Source organism: Procambarus clarkii, chromosome 56 (genome assembly GCF_040958095.1).
Source record: "Procambarus clarkii isolate CNS0578487 chromosome 56, FALCON_Pclarkii_2.0, whole genome shotgun sequence".
NCBI classification, from domain to species: domain Eukaryota; kingdom Metazoa; phylum Arthropoda; class Malacostraca; order Decapoda; family Cambaridae; genus Procambarus; species Procambarus clarkii.
Window position 1 is genome coordinate 28,969,969 of NC_091205.1, and position 19,852 is coordinate 28,989,820.

A 19,852-nucleotide genomic window follows, 5' to 3' on the forward strand; every position below is an offset into this window, starting at 1 on the left:
TAGATATGATAGAGCCCAATAGGCTCAGGAACCTGTACATCAGTTGATTGACGGTTGAGAGGCGGGACCAAAGAGCCAGAGCTCAACCCCCGCAAGCACAACTAGGTGAGTACACACACACACACTAATGAATAAAACAAACAAACATTCCCGGCAGGAATACATGAAAGCACTCACCCTATTAGCGATACAGAGGCCAGCTCCGACCCCTCTACATATCTCTTCTAACACCTCCCATAGCTGCCTTACTCCCCGCGCAGGCCTTCACCCCTTCTACCCTACCTTACACTTACCCAAACACCACCCCTTACCTACCCCTTACCTAAACCCGACTTCTGTGCTTACCCAAACTCCACTCACACACCCTTACACCAACCCCACTCCCTCACCCTCACACCAACCCCACTCCCATACCCTCACACCAACCCCACTCCCATACCCTCACACCAACCCCACTCCCATACCCTCACACCAACCCCACTCCCATACCCTCACACCAACCCCACTCCCTCACCCTCACCCCAACCCCACTCCCACACCTTCACCCCAACACCACTCCCACACCCTCACCCCAACACCACTCCCTCACCCTCACCCCAACACCACTCCCACACCCTCACCCCAACACCACTCCCTCACCCTCACCCCAACACCACTCCCTCACCCTCACCCCAACACCACTCCCTCACCCTCACCCCAACACCACTCCCTCACCCTCACCCCAACACCACTCCCTCACCCTCACCCCAACACCACTCCCTCACCCTCACCCCAACACCACTCCCTCACCCTCACCCCAACACCACTCCCACACCCTCACCCCAACCCCACTCCCTCACCCTCACCCCAACACCACTCCCACACCCTCACCCCAACCCCACTCCCTCACCCTCACCCCAACCCCACTCCCACACCCTCACCCCAACACCACTCCCACACCCTCACCCCAACACCACTCCCTCACCCTCACCCCAACACCACTCCCTCACCCTCACCCCAACACCACTCCCTCACCCTCACCCCAACCCCACTCCCACACCCTCACCCCAACCCCACTCCCTCACCCTCACCCCAACCCCACTCCCTCACCCTCACCCCAACCCCACTCCCACACCCTCACCCCAACACCACTCCCACACCCTCACCCCAACACCACTCCCACACCCTCACCCCAACACCACTCCCACACCCTCACCCCAACACCACTCCCACACCCTCACCCCAACACCACTCCCACACCCTCACCCCAACACCACTCCCACACCCTCACCCCAACACCACTCCCACACCCTCACCCCAACCCCACTCCCACACCCTCACCCCAACCCCACTCCCACACCCTCACCCCAACACCACTCCCACACCCTCACCCCAACACCACTCCCACACCCTCACCCCAACACCACTCCCACACCCTCACCCCAACACCACTCCCTCACCCTCACCCCAACACCACTCCCACACCCTCACCCCAACACCACTCCCACACCCTCACCCCAACACCACTCCCTCACCCTCACCCCAACACCACTCCCACACTTCCACTTCAAAATATCTATACAATATTCCAAGTCACCAGCCACCCAAGGTCACCAGGCCGGGCTGGGGAGGAGCGTCGGTCACCAGGCCGGGCTGGGGAGGTGCGTCGGTCACCAGGCCGGGCTGGGGAGGTGCATCGGTCACCAGGCCAGGCTGGGGAGGAGCGTCGGTCACCAGGCCGGGCTGGGGAGGAGCGTCGGTCACCAGGCCGGGCTGGGGAGGTGCGTCGGTCACCATGCCGGGCTGGGGAGGTGCGTCGGTCACCAGGCCGGGCTGGGGAGGTGCGTCGGTCACCAGGCCGGGCTGGGGAGGTGTATCGGTCATCAGGACATTCACCGGGTTCCCAGCACCTCTCGCCTCAGTCACCAGGGCTGTTACCAGACCAGTCACCAGGGCTGTTACCAGACCAGTCACCAGGGCTGTTACCAGACCAGTCACCAGGGCTGTTACCAGACCAGTCACCAGCGCTGTTACCAGACCAGTCACCAGGGCTGTTACCAGACCAGTCACCAGGGCTGTTACCAGACCAGTCACCAGGGCTGTTACCAGACCAGTCACCAGCGCTGTTACCAGACCAGTCACCAGGGCTGTTACCAGACCAGTCACCAGGGCTGTTACCAGACCAGTCACCAGGGCTGTTACCAGACCAGTCACCAGGGCTGTTACCAGACCAGTCACCAAGCAGCTCACTTGGCCACTCTCCATACATGCCGGGCACCAGAATGTTTGCCAATCACATCACTACGGTCCTTGCCTGATGCACCACTACGGTCCTTGCCTGATGCACCACTACGGTCCTTGCCTGATGCACCACTACGGTCCTTGCCTGATGCACCACTACGGTCCTTGCCTGATGCACCACTACGGTCCTTGCCTGATGCACCACTACGGTCCTTGCCTGATGCACCACTACGGTCCTTGCCTGATGCACCACTACGGTCCTTGCCTGATGCACCACTACGGTCCTTGCCTGATGCACCACTACGGTCCTTGCCTGATGCACCACTACGGTCCTTGCCTGATGCCTCACTACGGTCCTTGCCTGATGCACCACTACGGTCCTTGCCTGATGCACCACTACGGTCCTTGCCTGATGCACCACTACGGTCCTTGCCTGATGCCTCACTACGGTCCTTGCCTGATGCCTCACCATCCTCCTGAGAACATTTGGTCGTTCATAATTATTTCAAAGAACTGGAATAGTCGCTGGGACGGTTGAGTGACCCGTGGGGTCGCTGGGACGGTTGAGTGACCCGCGGGGCCGCTGGGACGGTTGAGTGACCCGTGGGGCCGCTGGGACGGTTGAGTGACCCGTGGGGTCGCTGGGACGGTTGAGTGACCCGTGGGGCCGCTGGGACGGTTGAGTGACCCGTGGGGCCGCTGGGACGGTTGAGTGACCCGTGGGGCCGCTGGGACGGTTGAGTGACCCGTGGGGCCGCTGGGACGGTTGAGTGACCCGTGGGGCCGCTGGGACGGTTGAGTGACCCGTGGGGCCGCTGGGACGGTTGAGTGACCCGTGGGGTCGCTGGGACGGTTGAGTGACCCGTGGGGCCGCTGGGACGGTTGAGTGACCCGTGGGGCCGCTGGGACGGTTGAGTGACCCGTGGGGCCGCTGGGACGGTTGAGTGACCCGTGGGGTCGCTGGGACGGTTGAGTGACCCGTGGGGCCGCTGGGACGGTTGAGTGACCCGTGGGGCCGCTGGGACGGTTGAGTGACCCGTGGGGCCGCTGGGACGGTTGAGTGACCCGTGGGGCCGCTGGGACGGTTGAGTGACCCGTGGGGCCGCTGGGACGGTTGAGTGACCCGTGGGGCCGCTGGGACGGTTGAGTGACCCGTGGGGCCGCTGGGACGGTTGAGTGACCCGTGGGGCCGCTGGGACGGTTGAGTGACCCGTGGGGCCGCTGGGACGGTTGAGTGACCCGTGGGGCCGCTGGGACGGTTGAGTGACCCGTGGGGCCGCTGGGACGGTTGAGTGACCCGTGGGGCCGCTGGGACGGTTGAGTGACCCGTGGGGCCGCTGGGACGGTTGAGTGACCCGTGGGGCCGCTGGGACGGTTGAGTGACCCGTGGGGCCGCTGGGACGGTTGAGTGACCCGTGGGGCCGCTGGGACGGTTGAGTGACCCGTGGGGCCGCTGGGACGGTTGAGTGACCCGTGGGGCCGCTGGGACGGTTGAGTGACCCGTGGGGCCGCTGGGACGGTTGAGTGACCCGTGGGGCCGCTGGGACGGTTGAGTGACCCGTGGGGCCGCTGGGACGGTTGAGTGACCCGTGGGGCCGCTGGGACGGTTGAGTGACCCGTGGGGCCGCTGGGACGGTTGAGTGACCCGTGGGGCCGCTGGGACGGTTGAGTGACCCGTGGGGCCGCTGGGACGGTTGAGTGACCCGTGGGGCCGCTGGGACGGTTGAGTGACCCGTGGGGCCGCTGGGACGGTTGAGTGACCCGTGGGGCCGCTGGGACGGTTGAGTGACCCGTGGGGCCGCTGGGACGGTTGAGTGACCCGTGGGGCCGCTGGGACGGTTGAGTGACCCGTGGGGCCGCTGGGACGGTTGAGTGACCCGTGGGGCCGCTGGGACGGTTGAGTGACCCGTGGGGCCGCTGGGACGGTTGAGTGACCCGTGGGGCCGCTGGGACGGTTGAGTGACCCGTGGGGCCGCTGGGACGGTTGAGTGACCCGTGGGGCCGCTGGGACGGTTGAGTGACCCGTGGGGCCGCTGGGACGGTTGAGTGACCCGTGGGGCCGCTGGGACGGTTGAGTGACCCGTGGGGCCGCTGGGACGGTTGAGTGACCCGTGGGGCCGCTGGGACGGTTGAGTGACCCGTGGGGCCGCTGGGACGGTTGAGTGACCCGTGGGGCCGCTGGGACGGTTGAGTGACCCGTGGGGCCGCTGGGACGGTTGAGTGACCCGTGGGGCCGCTGGGACGGTTGAGTGACCCGTGGGGCCGCTGGGACGGTTGAGTGACCCGTGGGGCCGCTGGGACGGTTGAGTGTCCCGTGGGGCCGCTGGGACGGTTGAGTGACCCGTGGGGCCGCTGGGACGGTTGAGTGACCCGTGGGGCCGCTGGGACGGTTGAGTGACCCGTGGGGCCGCTGGGACGGTTGAGTGACCCGTGGGGCCGCTGGGACGGTTGAGTGACCCGTGGGGCCGCTGGGACGGTTGAGTGACCCGTGGGGCCGCTGGGACGGTTGAGTGACCCGTGGGGCCGCTGGGACGGTTGAGTGACCCGTGGGGCCGCTGGGACGGTTGAGTGACCCGTGGGGCCGCTGGGACGGTTGAGTGACCCGTGGGGCCGCTGGGACGGTTGAGTGACCCGTGGGGCCGCTGGGACGGTTGAGTGACCCGTGGGGCCGCTGGGACGGTTGAGTGACCCGTGGGGCCGCTGGGACGGTTGAGTGACCCGTGGGGCCGCTGGGACGGTTGAGTGACCCGTGGGGCCGCTGGGACGGTTGAGTGACCCGTGGGGCCGCTGGGACGGTTGAGTGACCCGTGGGGCCGCTGGGACGGTTGAGTGACCCGTGGGGCCGCTGGGACGGTTGAGTGACCCGTGGGGCCGCTGGGACGGTTGAGTGACCCGTGGGGCCGCTGGGACGGTTGAGTGACCCGTGGGGCCGCTGGGACGGTTGAGTGACCCGTGGGGCCGCTGGGACGGTTGAGTGACCCGTGGGGCCGCTGGGACGGTTGAGTGACCCGTGGGGCCGCTGGCGTGGGGTTAGCATGGGGTCGGGCTGGGGAGTAGAACAACTCCCAGAACCCCATCAAGCAGGTATTAACGTGTGAGGATGTCTAACGTTGCTACAAGAAAGATTTGTCTAAATCTCAGAGTTTGGGATTGGCATCAGAGAATAGTTCAAGCCGGGTGTCACTTCAACAGTTCAAGCCGGGTGTCACTTCAACAGTTCAAGCCGTGTGTCACTTCAACAGTTCAAGCCGTGTGTCACTTCAACAGTTCAAGCCGTGTGTCACTTCAATAGTTCAAGCCGTGTGTCACTTCAACAGTTCAAGCCGTGTGTCACTTCAACAGTTCAAGCCGGGTGTCACTTCAACAGTTCAAGCCGTGTGTCACTTCAACAGTTCAAGCCGTGTGTCACTTCAACAGTTCAAGCCGGGTGTCACTTCAACAGTTCAAGCCGTGTGTCACTTCAACAGTTCAAGCCGTGTGTCACTTCAACAGTTCAAGCCGTGTGTCACTTCAACAGTTCAAGCCGTGTGTCACTTCAACAGTTCAAGCCGTGTGTCACTGCAACAGTTCAAGCCGTGTGTCACTTCAACAGTTCAAGCCGGGTGTCACTTCAACAGTTCAAGCCGTGTGTCACTTCAACAGTTCAAGCCGTGTGTCACTTCAACAGTTCAAGCCGTGTGTCACTTCAATAGTTCAAGCCGTGTGTCACTTCAACAGTTCAAAACCGATTCAGGAAACTTTCTTTCAGCCAATGACGAAATGCTCGTTACTGCAGCTGTTAAACCTCATATGTTTATGAACGAAAAACATTTCACAAACGACTCACAACTGATGATGCACGAATTTATCTCGAACACTTCGATCATGTCCTCTGTTCGAATTACAACTCTGTAAATCATTCACCCACTTACTAGAAATATTTGCTGTCAATAGAAACAATTGTCAACAAAAAGTAAACATCTAACCTAACCAAGTTTATGTCTATACATTACAGTTTGGTGTATAGTTAATGACCTTACACAACTTTATAATGTATAAATTGTAATGTCTTAAATGTCTAAAATGATAGAATACACGCAAGTATTGGTCGAGCTTCCTTGCCCACGTTGAGGCTGGGGAGGGAGGCTCACACCTCGTTAGCTAACGAGGACGGATGTCTCGGAGTGGACCAACTCGTCTTGAGGCGATGACGGCGATTGTTCTCTCAGCTGGCAGTGACTCCACCAGGTAATGGCCGCAGGTGACCTGCCAACTGTGACGCGTCACGTAACAGTCTCTGACAAGCACGTGGTGGGTGATGACGTGGTGGGTGATGGCGTGGTGGGTGATGACGAGGTGGGTGATGCCGTGGTGGGTGATCACGTGGAGGGTGATGACGTGGAGGGTGATGACGTGGTGGGTGATGACGTGGTGGGTGATGACGTGGTGGGTGATGACGTGGTGGGTGATGACGTGGTGGGTGATGACGTGGTGGGTGATGACGTGGTGGGTGATGACGTGGTGGGTGATGACGTGGTGGGTGATGGCGTGGTGGGTGATGACGAGGTGGGTGATGCCGTGGAGGGTGATGACGTGGAGGGTGATGACGTGGAGGGTGATGACGTGGAGGGTGATGACGTGGTGGGTGATGACGTGGTGGGTGATGACGTGGTGGGTGATGACGTGGTGGGTGATGACGTGGTGGGTGATGACGTGGTGGGTGATCACGTGGAGGGTGATCACGTGGTGGGTGATCACGTGGTGGGTGATCACGTGGTGGGTGATCACGTGGAGGGTGATGACGTGGTGGGTGATGACGTGGTGGGTGATGACGTGGTGGGTGATGGCGTGGTGGGTGATCACGTGGAGGGTGATCACGTGGTGGGTGATCACGTGGAGGGTGATCACGTGGTGGGTGATCACGTGGAGGGTGATCACGTGGTGGGTGATCACGTGGTGAGTGATGACATGGTGGGTGATCACGTGGTTATTCAGCTGGTTGTGCAGCTCGGGGTGTCAGTCGGCCACAACAGTCGGGGGTGACGATACTTGACGCTTACAAAGTACAAAACTATGCTGAATTTATTTGAAGAAATACGCTTTTCCCATACACATCATGTGCGTATATATATATATATATATATATATATATATATATATATATATATATATATATATATATATATATATATTATAATATTATGTGGTACCATCTCTGGTACAATTGTAGGGACCCACAGCCTCGAAGAAGAAAATAAAGAGTATACAAAGAAGACCTTGTGGATTCTCACTGAATACTTTAATCTTTTCCTCTCCTACCATCCCCATTATTTTTTTCTGCAACAACATGCTGCAACATGGAGCCGGTCGGCCGAGCGGACAGTACACTGGACTTGTGATCCTGTGGTCCTGGGTTCGATCCCGGGTGCTGGCCAGAAACAATGGGCAGAGTTTCTTTCACCCTATGCCCCTGTTACCTAGCAGTAAAATAGGTACCTGGGTGTTAGTCAGGTGTCACGGGCTGCTTCCTGCGGGTGGAGGCCTGGTCGAGGACCGGGCCGCGGGGACTCTAAAGCCCCGAAATCATCTCAAGATAACCTCAAGATAACTTGCTGCTACAGCTTCAGTGAATAGATGTTTCCCAGACACTCAGAGTTCTGGTCCTTGTAGAAGCCTACAGTGACACACTATGGCAGCCATTGTGGTAGTAGTTCACGGTAGTTCTGGGCTCGTGCAAGGACTGTGCACATGTGTGCATATGCATCAGTGTGAACTTAGTGCACACCTGGCGACGAATTCAGTCCAATGCCCTTGTGTACAAACAAGTTAAGGTACACATGTTACGGTACACGGCACATTAAGATACACGACACACTACCGTCGGGTGACGGGAAGGGACCCGGATTCAGTATTGGTTCTATGGGTCAAAAATAGAATCATTGCATCGCAAAACCCAACAATTTTCCGACTCCACTATACTTGGAAGGTAACTCTGTATTGTGAAGATCATGACCTAGACATTTCAGGGCTGCCAGAGCGCTTTTACTGCTCGACCATCATTCAACATATAACAACTGTCTCCAGTTAATATTGTGCCAGTCTAACGCTGGTAATGCACGAGACGTCTGGGATGAACGACGGGGGCCACACTGACTGGAGGTGTGCTTCCGCCTCACGACAATATTGACGCAGGCTGCTGCTGTGTTCACTGGTGTATAGAGGAGCAATATATCATCAAATGGCAAGTGAACTGCCATGCTCCGGCTGATGAAGAGGTCAACACTACACAACCTCTCTCACCTATAAAACTTTACTACAGAAACGTACAACCTCTCACCTGTAAATTACTTAAACAAATACTTAAAATAAATACTTAAACAAATATCTAATGAAGATCTCACAGACCTAACAAATTCACAAAGACCTGAAAGTTGTAGCATTAAATATTATGATAGATATCGTGAGGAGACATTCACATATGGGACTAATAGAACAAGAACCCGGCAATGTGATGTTATAGTGGCCAGAATACGCCTGGCATATAGACGTATCTGGCAGCTTTCTCAAAACCCAAATGTCGAGTACACAATGTGTCAACTTTATGAAAGAGAAAACATGCACTCTCTTGAACATTATATTGTAGAATGTCCCATACTGACTGACTTTCGCCCTCCTGGGCTAAGGTATGCTGAACTGTGTAATTACTATATGAGTACTGGAACACTTGATGATATATTGGACTTGTACCCAAGATTAACCATGTAATATATCAATTATACAATGTATGTGATGTAACTATATAACCTGAGCTTGTAAAAGCACCTTCATCACCTTCAGTGATTAAGTGCTTAATTGCACACTAGTTTCTTTATCAGCTATCTCACCCTGTCAGAGTAAAAGATACAAATGTATGTGAATGCATGTGTGTGTGTATATATGTATATGTACGTATATGTGTGTGTGTGTATGTGTATAAAGTATATATGGAAGCTGATCAGAATTACATTTCACCTTTGTAAATGCACATTAATGACACTATGTAAAAGACACATCGAACACTTTATGTAGGGGCATAAGTAAATCTGTGTATCTATGTATTTACGTATGTAGGTTAGCTTAGCATTTTAAAAGCACCGAATCACCTACTGCGGTTGCTTGTTCAATAAACCATTGAAGTATATGTTTAACACATCTCTAACCCTGTCCATGGAGGACAGAAGAAAATGTATATATGTTAGTTAGCATTGTAAATGTGTGGCCACGTTTGTGGTAAAAAATAATAATAAAAAAACTATAAATTTTACTGTAGAAACTTATTTTCAACGGCCCATAACACGACTGAAATACATGACTGAGAGAAACGTGACTTCTACCAACACTGAACAGAAGATACAGTTTACAATATGTTATGTGACTAAGAAGACACCAAATGGAATGTCTAGAAGGAGATGAATGTCGTCTGTGCTTTTACCTGGCCAGCTATGGGACCCTCAGCCCTAACGTTCATAATATATAGGCAGAATGACAGCATCTCCTTTTAAGATGTCTCACAATGTACAAACAACACGACTTCATTAAAGATCACATTACATCTTCACACAATCTGACCATCACCATAGATATTGTGATCAACAACACCGAAATAATTAAAATGAAAAGCAGCAATATGAGGCTCATAGCGGCAGAAGCACTTCCCATGAAGCTCCTGAATGTGAGACGCACACTATGAGCAGTGAGCGCCTGCCTGCGTACACCCAGCCGCCTGCCACACCAGGGAGAACTACCACTGCACCACATGTAATGGCCCAGCCCACCAGTGGTGATGCTGGAGTACATCATCCTGTAATCTCAACACGGTAACCACCTCACTCCTCATCACACATTCATACACTATAGTGTTGTATGTCAACGTTTTTATCTATTTGTCCTCTACCTCGGAGGCTGTTAAGTATTCATTAAGAAAATTCGTCACGCGCACGCACACACGCACGCACGCATGCACACACACACACACACACACACACACACACACACACACACACACACACACACACACACACACACACACACACACACTCCACCCTACTGCTCTCTCCTCGCTACTTTCCTCTCTCCTCTCCTCTCCGCTCTCTCTTGTCTCTCTTCTCTCTGGTACAGCGACGGTCTCGCTTCATGCAGGTCGGCGTTCAATCCCCGACCGTCCAAATGATTGGGCACCATTCCTTCCCCCCCCCCACGTCCTATCCCAAATCCATATCCTGATCCCTTCCCAGTGCTATATAGTCGTAATGGATTGGCGCTTTCCTCCTGATTGTGAACTTCACTTCTCCTCTCTCTATCCTCTCTCCTTTCTCTCTCTCCTCTCTCCTCTCTCCCCTCTCTCCTTTCTCTCTTTCCCCTCTTCTCTCTCCTCTTATCTCTCTCCTCTCCTCTCTCTCTTAGAGGAACTGAAAGACACGAGGGAACTATAATTAAACTACAGAAGGAACTGACAGCAGCACAGGAGGAAATGAAACCCATAAAAAATATCCCTCCTCAGGCTCAGGTCCAGGCAACCAACCCACAGGTTGCAGGGAATATAGCAATGGCAGGGACCTCTACAATGGGTGCCTCTGAAATACTGAGATAGAGCCCAGAAGCCATGTCCAAAGTCAAGGAAGTTGCAATGAAAGCCTCAACTTCATGGAAAATAGTGTTACATTGTGGGTCATAATAATATTAATATGTTGTTGTGGGTCGATATATTGTCTCTTCTGGACAACCCACCAAACCAAAACCTCTGTAGAGTGCTTACACTTTAATCGGGAGATCACCCTGGGCGCTTCTGGCACTTGGAGAGGGGCTCAACGTCACATGTTTTGGGGGGTGCGGCTCCAATACTGACCTCGTTGTCACGTACACACACCCACTCGGGCCACCGTGACTCCCCACTCCCTCCTTATGTGGTATGATCTCCTCAATCCCCTTTTCTGAAATATTACTCCATACTACCCTGTCCAAAGCTGTGGTTCTTGGTTCTTTCTCTCTTTTCTACTTTCTGGGAAGCCTCACTAGGACAAGGGCAAACACCTGTTAACTACAAAGATTTAATAACATAACAGAACATATACAAAGCATTCACATATAATACAAGAAAATATAAACCTCTACACTTTGATATTATAACCTGGTTGCAGATCAAATCCATCAGGACTATCAGTCACTTATATCAAGTGGTCGCCCAACTTCTGGCTCGCCACTTACACTATCCACCTCACCAAGTGGATAAATCTTACAAGATAAATACGGCACTACGCCCTAGAACATATATATATCTCTGCAGGTAATTCAGCCTACAGTTGTAACTCTATAAACTTCAGCATAAGTGATAACCAATCACCCAATCAGTCCTAGAATATATATATATATATATATATATATATATATATATATATATATGTCGTACCTAGTAGCCAGAACGCACTTCTCAGCCTATTATGCAAGGCCCGATTTGCCTAATAAGCCAAGTTTTCATGAATTAATTGTTTTTCGACTACCTAACCTACCTAACCTAACCTAACTTTTTCGGCTACCTAACCAAACCTAACCTATAAAGATAGGTTAGGTTAGGTTAGGTAGGGTTGGTTAGGTTCGGTCATATATCTACGTTAATTTTAACTCCAATAAAAAAAAATTGACCTCATACATAATGAAATGGGTAGCTTTATCATTTCAAAGGAAAAAAATTAGAAAAAATATATTAATTCAGGAAAACTTGACTTATTAGGCAAATCGGGCCTTGAATAGTAGGCCAAAAAGTGAGTTCTGGCTACTAGGTACGACATATATATATATATATATATATATATATATATATATATATATATATATATATATATATATATATATAATCTGTAGGTAATCCAGCCTATAGCTGTAACTCTCTGTAAACTTCAGTATAGGTATTCCTTGGTGGCATAGAAATGATAATCAATCACCACCTTTCACTGCATCTTGCACGCTAATGACAATCAAGCACTCTACCAACTCCCTACAAGTAGTCAGTAAGAACATGCTTGCCACATCTGGAAGTTCACTATCCTGACATCATCAGGTTCTTCCAGGTTTATCCACCAGGATCCTCTACAGCTCTTCCAGGCTGCTGCACCATGAAGTTTTTCTTGGGCTCCAGTAGTACTCCACCACTGATTCCACAAAAGCATGTGTGACTTCACTTCACTGCACCTCTTCACACAGTTTGAGGTCTAACTCCTCACTATGGGGCTTGCTCTTCCACAGAATACAACATCTACTACAGTCTTGAAGTTCCAGTCATCAACTTCTTCTCTGGCCTCAGGGTACTCCCATCAACTCCTTCTCTGGCCTCAGGGTACTCCCATCAACTCCTTCTCTGGCCTCAGGGTACTCCCATCAACTCCTTCTCTGGCCTCAGGGTACTCCCATCAACTCCTTCTCTGGCCTCAGGGTACTCCCATCAACTTCTTCTCTGGCCTCAGGGTACTCCCATCAACTCCTTCCTCAGAACACACCTGCAACCCTTCGATACGCCAATAACAAATGTTCCTCTGCAAACATATAATGAAAATAAACTACATAATAAATGAACAAATCCACAAGAGCCGTGACGAGGGTTCGGGCTCACCATAGCCCGTGCTACTTGTGAACTTTTGTTCTAAGTAGCTGAATCTATTCAGCAATCACGCTATTGTGATTTCTGTGTGTAATGAAGTAAGGACGAAGAGGTAGAACAGCCTATTGACATAGCTCGAATGCATGGGGGAATTGCTTAAAACCGTGGTCTGTGTCTCGGAGAGACTACAGGATCCGTCGGTAAATCAGGATGATTTCCCAGTTGGAATTCTTTTACCATGTCGTAGCTCAGTCGATTAAGACAGCGTCTGGGATCCTCTCGGACGTAGGTTCGAACCTTCGTCACGGCTCTTGTGGATTTGTTCATTTGATGCATCACGCTATTGTGATTTCTGTGTGTACATAATAAATGTCTCTACTCGACATTCCTCTGACTCCTGCCTGCCGTAAGGACTCCCCCACGCCCGGGCGGGTCTATTCTCCACTTCCAGGCAGCTCGCCCCAGGCGAGCTGGTCAGTCACCCGCAAGCTATCGGCAGGAGAGGATGTGCTGCTCCTCCCCTCAGATGGGCCTCCTATCTCCACTCTCTTATTAAGGCTTTCTGCCTTGACAAAATGTGTCTAATATATTAATAAACATCGGCTACAGTCGCTGCGCACACGATCAACTATAGGTAATCACTATTAAATAGTTAATTTTGGACTTGCCACAATATTCTCTCTTGCGAGGGCACTCCTCGATGACGCCTGACCAGGGCGCTCCCAAGGCTGCCCCAGAAAATGTTTCAGGACGGCTTCACAACTCTTCCTTCCGTCCAGGACTTGAGCCCGCAACGTTTCCAGCTTGATTCTACAGCTGAAACGTCTGCACACTTCCTTCCTCTTGAAGGTATATCAACTAGGGGGTTCTTCTCTATCAGGAGTTCTCACGGAGTGCGGCTTCTCTTCACGATGTCTGGTGCTCAAATGGGGTCAAAGCTCTTCAGAAGCGAGCCTCACACTTCCAGCGAACTCTCCACATATCATGTCAAGTCATTCATTTCTATTCTTGTTCACTGCCCATTAAACTGTCAAAATTAACCAATTGTTTTACGTATGTATCTTCATGTCTATATTTCATTGACCTCTTATTTAGGTCAGGTCTTGCAGAATAACTCTCAAAGGTAGACTCGTTTTTCAGCTACCTGGGATCATAACAGTAGCAAGATGCACAAGCCACGCCCTTCCCAAGCCCAAACTCTCCCTTCCCTCTACACAATGATTACCATGCCACCCAAATCCTTCCTCCCACCCTCACCACATGCACACAATGCCTCGCCATCCCCTGGCCTTCCTACTGCCCCAAGCATGCCCGAGCAAGATCTAAGCCCTCTTTCCCGCACCCCACCACCCCAACCCCTGGTAACTATCCCACAGGGAGAGGAGGAGGAGTGATAAGGAAGAACTGGAGTTTCGAAGAGATGGATATCCCGGGCTGTGAAGGATTCAGAGACTACATAATGGGAACTATGACAATGGGGGAACCTATGATAGTCGTAGTAGTAGTAATTTACAACTTCATTAAATGACAAAAAACCTAGACAGGAGTTCGATAGGAATAACATGGCATCCATTAATATAATAGAGAGAAGCAGTTTCACTTGCCTGCAGGAATAGATCCAGACTCTTAATCATGGGCGACTTCAACTACGGAAACATAGACTATGAGACTGGGAAACCACATGGAGGTGCAGATACATGGAGAGCTAAACTTTTGGACGTGGCAACAAGGAACTTTCTGAGCCAACATGTCAAGGGACTCACAGGAATGAGAGGCAACGACGAACCAGCTAAACTTAACCTGATATTCCCCTTCAATGAGTCAGACCTAAAGGAACTCAAATTTGAAGCCCCCCATGAGCATAAGTGACCAGAGCGTACTGACATTTGAGTATCTGGAGACGGTATGGTATGTATCTATGGATAGGTAAAACCTATCCATAGATTGGTTTATCCTATCCTTCTATGGATAGGTAAAACCTATCCTATTGATAGGTAAAACCTATCCATAGAAGGGATTGGAAAGAAAAAGGCTGTCGTACCGAAGAGGAAAATATGATGAGGAACTTCCCAACGGGATTACCATGGGAACCAGAACTCCGAAAAGACTTTACAAGATATGATGGGCTACGTCACCCAGAAGTGCCCGGAAGCTGCGGACTGGTTTATCCCGGAACAATAGAAGAGAAATAAAAATAAACCATGGTTTAAGTAGAAATTTAAGGTAGTGAAGCAATTGAGTACAAGAACATGGAGAAACGTACAGAAATAACAGAACACCAGAGAGCAGGGAGATACCAGAGGGCCATGAATGATTACCTCAGAGAAAGGAGAAAGAAGAGAGACAGTATGAAAATGACATAGCAAGTAAAGCCAAGACCCAACCAAAACTGCTAAACAGCCACATAAGGAGGAAAACAGCAGTGAAGGAACAAGTGATGAAACTGAAACTGAGAGAAACAGAGAGCAAATATATAGAATGACAAGGTGGTGTGTGGAAAACTAAACAAGAAATTCCAGAAGGAATTTTCCTCCGGAATGTCTTCCTTCTGGAAGAACCCTCTCTTCACAATAGAGCAAGGGAAAGCCACTGAACTAAGAGAGGAGGCGGTAAACCAAGCAATCTTGGAGAAATTTGAGCCTACCAATGATGAGATCAAAAGGAATCTGTTGGGGCTGGACATGACGAAGGTTGTTGGACCGGACAGAATCACACCATGGATACTAAAAGAGGGTGCAGAAGCACTAAGTGTGCCACTCTCTTTGGTGTATAACAGGTCACTGGAAACAGGAGACCTACCGGAAAGCTGGAACACTGCTAATGTAGTCCCAGTATACAAAAAGGTTGACAGGCACGAGGCACGGAACTACAGGCCAGTTTCCCTAACTTGTATACCATGCAAGGTGATGGAGAAGATTGTGACAAAAAGGCTCGTAGAACATCTGTCGGGAAGGAGTTTTGTAACACACCACCAGCATGGGTTCAGGGACGGTAAATCATGCCTCAGAGGCTTAATAGAATTCTTTGACCAGGCGACAAACAATTGGCAAGAAAAAAGAAGGATGGGCAGATATAGACTGTCAGAAAGACTTTGACACAGTACCCCATAAGAGGCTGTTACAAAAATTGGAGAAAGACAAAAATAAAATGTAAGGTGCTCCAGTGGATAAGGGAGTATATAAGCAGCAGGAAGGAGCTAGTAATTGTGAGGGAGGATACATCAGACTAGCGAGATGTCACCAGCGAGGTCCCACGGGGTTCAGTACTTGGACTCATCCTGTTTCTGATATATGCAAAACGACCTTCCAGAGGGTTTAGACTCATTCCTCTCAATGTTCGCTGATGATGCAAAAATGATGAAAAGAATCAAGACAGATGAAGATAGCCAGAGACTACAGGACGACCTGGACAAACTGGAGGAATGGTTTAGAATTTTTTTAACTCGGGTAAGTGTAAAGTAATTTAATTAGGTGAAGAGAGCAGGAGGCCGAACACAAGGTACCATCTGGGAGATGAAATCCTGCAAGAGTTAGGGAGAAAGATCTGGGGGTTGACATCATGCCGAACCTGTCCCCAGAGGCCCACATCAAATGGATATCATCAGCGACATATGCTAGATTGGCCAACATACGAACTGCCTTTAGAAACTAGTGGTATATACGGTTCTGAATGAATCCTTGCACAATTGTCAGACCAATCGTGGAGAATGCAGCTCCTGCCTAGAGTTAATACCTAGGTAAACCCCCTCCCCGCTCAGCTCGTTGTCGCCGTGTGGGGGCTTCGTGGGCGGCTGCTGGAGTGTGATGCTCCTTGGGACAGTCCTCTGTCCTTTTCTAGCCTTGTGCTCCTGCTGCCGTCCTCTCCAATTCTGCTGGGCACCTTTTCCTTTTCCTTCTGTTTCGTTTTTCTCCCCCCTCTTCTCCTATCTGCTTGCCGTTTCCTGCCGACCTTTTGCTCGTTCTGGTTCTTCCATGGACTTCTTCTATTTTGACGCCCGGGTGCTTGAGGAGGCATACTCATGCACCCGTAGAACTGCAGTACCCGACGTCGAGAGCGAAGGGAACCTTTTATTGTCAATCCCCACTTCGTCACTGAACCCGATCTCGACGGACTGTCGGTTTCTTAAGGTGGCGTTTGTGGGGCGTATACTCACGACGCACCCCTAGGAGGCCCCGACAAGATCGGCGATAGCTTCTTGTTGGGTGTCCTGCCTCTAATTGTGGCTCCATGGTGGGTGTGGGGGCACATTCGTGAGTGAATTCTTAATTTCGTCAAGATGATAACCCCTGTTTCGGCTGCTTCTGGCTTATCTTTTCAGGCTCGTGGGGTGGGCGACCAAGCCCCCGAGTCGGTCCGTATTGGAAGACCGGGCTCTGTAGCCTCCGCTGCATTGGGCCCCGACCTTGCTCCTCCTTTGGCCTCTCTGACTCCTTCCCCTGGCTCCCCTCCCTCCTCTGTGGTTGGGTCGAGCCCCAAGCCCCCAGTGGTGACTACCTCGTCCCCTGGCGCGGCTCCTTCTCTAGTTGTAACTACTGCGCCTTTTAACCCCTCTCTCTCTGGGGGTTCTCACCGCCGTCCTCGTCACGGCCGCCCTCGCTCGATTCCTTCCAGTTCTGCTACCTATCAAGCCTTGTTTGGTCCAGCTTCGTGGGCCAAATATTTTGATCTCCTCCCTCTTGATTCTGCGCCTCCTGACGATTTCTCCCTTCATCGACATCTCGTTGATTCTGTGGATGCCTCCATTACTTTCAACCCCACTCGTCTCGGTACACGTGTCGTTGCTGCTCCTTCTCAGGATGCTGCTTCCCGCTTGGCTGCCTTATCCTGCCTTGGCGAGACCCCCGTTCGGGTCTCGAAGAACGCTCAATTGAATGCCAGTGTTGGCACTATTTTGCTCCCGCCCCATGTTGCAACCGGTGTTCGGGACCTGCGCGACTGCCACGACGATATTCGCCATATCCTCGCTGCCCAGGGCCATTCTATTCTCCAGGTGGACACGTTTACTCGTCCCCCTCGTGGTAGTCGCCGTCAACCCCTCCGGGTTGTGAAGATTACCTTTGATGGTAGGACCCTTCCACCCTCTGTCATTCTTGCTGGTGCCAGGTGCTCTGTCCAGGAGTACATTCCTTCTCCTCGGCTCTGCAACAAGTGCTGGAGGTTTGGGCATGGTGCCCTCCGCTGCTCCGGGACTGTCTCTCTCTGTCCTTTGTGTGGTGGCGAAGGTCACTCTAAGTCGGAGTGCACTTCTCCCCAGGCTCGTTGCCTCAACTGCGGTGAGGCCCATCCTACCTTCTCCCGTGCGTGTGTCCATTACAAGCTTGAGGCAGCCGTCCTCAACCTGAAGCACCGGGAGCGTTTATCTTTTCCTGAGGCGAGGCGCCAGGTTCGCCGGCTCCCGCCTTATGCTAATATCTCTTATGCTCGCGTGTTGCGCTCTTCCTCTCCTCGTCCTTCCCGCCTTCCTCAGACTCACAACCGTTTCCGGGCCTTGGACCCTGATGCGCCCACTGCCCCCTCCTCTGTTCCTTTGGGTTCTCTCCCGAAGGATCCTCCTCCTGGTCCTCTGTCTGGGGTTCCCCTTCCTTCTACCCAGTCTGTCGTGTCTTCTGTGTCTTCTTCCTCGTCCCCCTCCGATCCTCCTTCCCATCCTCTTCCTCCATCTATTGGCTCTCCCCACCGCCTGTCGGTGCGGGCGGATGTCCATCGCTCTCCTAACGGCCGTCGTGTGTGCTCTCGTTCGGCTTCTCCTGTTGAGACACTGGAATCCGTTGCCCGGTACGTAGTTGCTGGGACACCGGTCTCTTTAAGTCAGAAGCGTAAGCCTGGCTCCTCTCCTTCCTCTTCCCCGGCGGGTAAGAAGGCTTCGCTTTCTTCCTCAGCTCCTCCTTCTGGCTCTGTTGCTCCTTCCCCTCCCGTTTCAGTGCTTGCGCCCCCTGTTCCTGCTATGGAGGTTTCTTTGGCCCCTGCTTCCCTTTCGGTTGCTGCTCTTGCTGGGGTGCGCTCCCCTCTTTCTACTCCCCCTCCTCCTGCTGCTGTCCTTGACGGCTCCTCTCCGTTGTCTCCTCCTCTTCCTCCTCCTCCTCCAGACCCTGCCCGCCCACCTCTGCTCTGTTCTCCCGTTTCCTTCCCTCCGTCTTTGCTCAGTTTACCCATGCCCCCTAACCCTGACTTTGCTGACCCTGATCCCGACCCTGATATTCTTTAACGTGCTTTGTTGCTCTTTCGCCTTTGTTTCTTCCTTGTTCTCTGGTTTTGTCCTTTCTCTTCTCGTCGTTGTCCATTCTTCAATGGAACGTTCGAGGTTATTACGCCAATTTCCTCGAACTCCAACTTCTGATTTCGCGGTTTTCGCCCCTTTGTGTCTGTCTCCAGGAGCCAATGCTTGGTGCTCGTCCTGGTCGTTTTCGTGGCTATTCCTTTCTCTCCCCCCCCCCGGCCATTGCTGGGGCTTCTAATTCTTCTGCTCTTTTGATTCGGGCTGATGTTCCCTTTGTTCCTTTACTTTTTCCTTCGCCTCTCCATTGTTCTGCTGCTCGTATCTTTGTGGGGAAATGGTACACAGTTTGTTCCATTTATCTCCCCCCGAGTGTCCCGCTCTCTCTTCCTGATTTGAAACACCTCCTGGACTCCTTGCCGGAGCCTGTGCTCCTGCTGGGTGACTTCAATTGTCGTCATTCTCTTTGGGGTGACGTTCTGACGAATACCCGGGGTCGCCTCCTTGAGCCGTTTCTCCTCTCTTCTTCCCTGTCTCTTCTGAATTCTGGTGAGCCCACTCATTTGGACTCTCGGACTCGCACCCTTTCTTGTCTTGATCTTTCTCTCTGCTCTTCTTCTCTTTACTTAGATTTCACGTGGCAGGTTCTTGATGACCTCCATGGAAGTGATCATTTCCCCATCCTTGTTTCCTTTTTCTCTTTTCGCCCTTCCCTCTCTTTCCCTAGGTGGCAGTTTGCTAAGGCAGACTGGACCCTATTTACCCTCAGTGCTGCTCTCCCTGTCCTCTCCCTTCTGCCTCTCTCTCGC

General features: G+C 52.2%; 2 protein-coding genes across 2 annotated transcripts; one reads left to right on the forward strand and one right to left on the reverse strand.

The window, feature by feature from the left end:
* Positions 1-1,572: 1,572 nt before the first annotated feature.
* On the reverse strand, positions 1,573-5,257 carry LOC123770910 (uncharacterized transmembrane protein DDB_G0289901-like). Its single transcript, XM_069306115.1, has 3 exons — positions 5,171-5,257; positions 2,294-2,696; positions 1,573-2,198 (listed from the first exon to the last, which is right to left on the reverse strand). Exons 1-3 carry the CDS (start codon positions 5,255-5,257, stop codon positions 1,573-1,575), a joined length of 1,116 nt encoding a protein of 371 aa, XP_069162216.1.
* Positions 5,258-6,450: 1,193 nt separating this feature from the next.
* LOC138353231 (chloride intracellular channel protein 6-like) lies at positions 6,451-7,242 on the forward strand. Its single transcript, XM_069306116.1, has one exon. The coding sequence runs from the start codon at positions 6,451-6,453 to the stop codon at positions 7,240-7,242; it is 792 nt and encodes a 263-aa protein (XP_069162217.1).
* Positions 7,243-19,852: the final 12,610 nt, after the last annotated feature.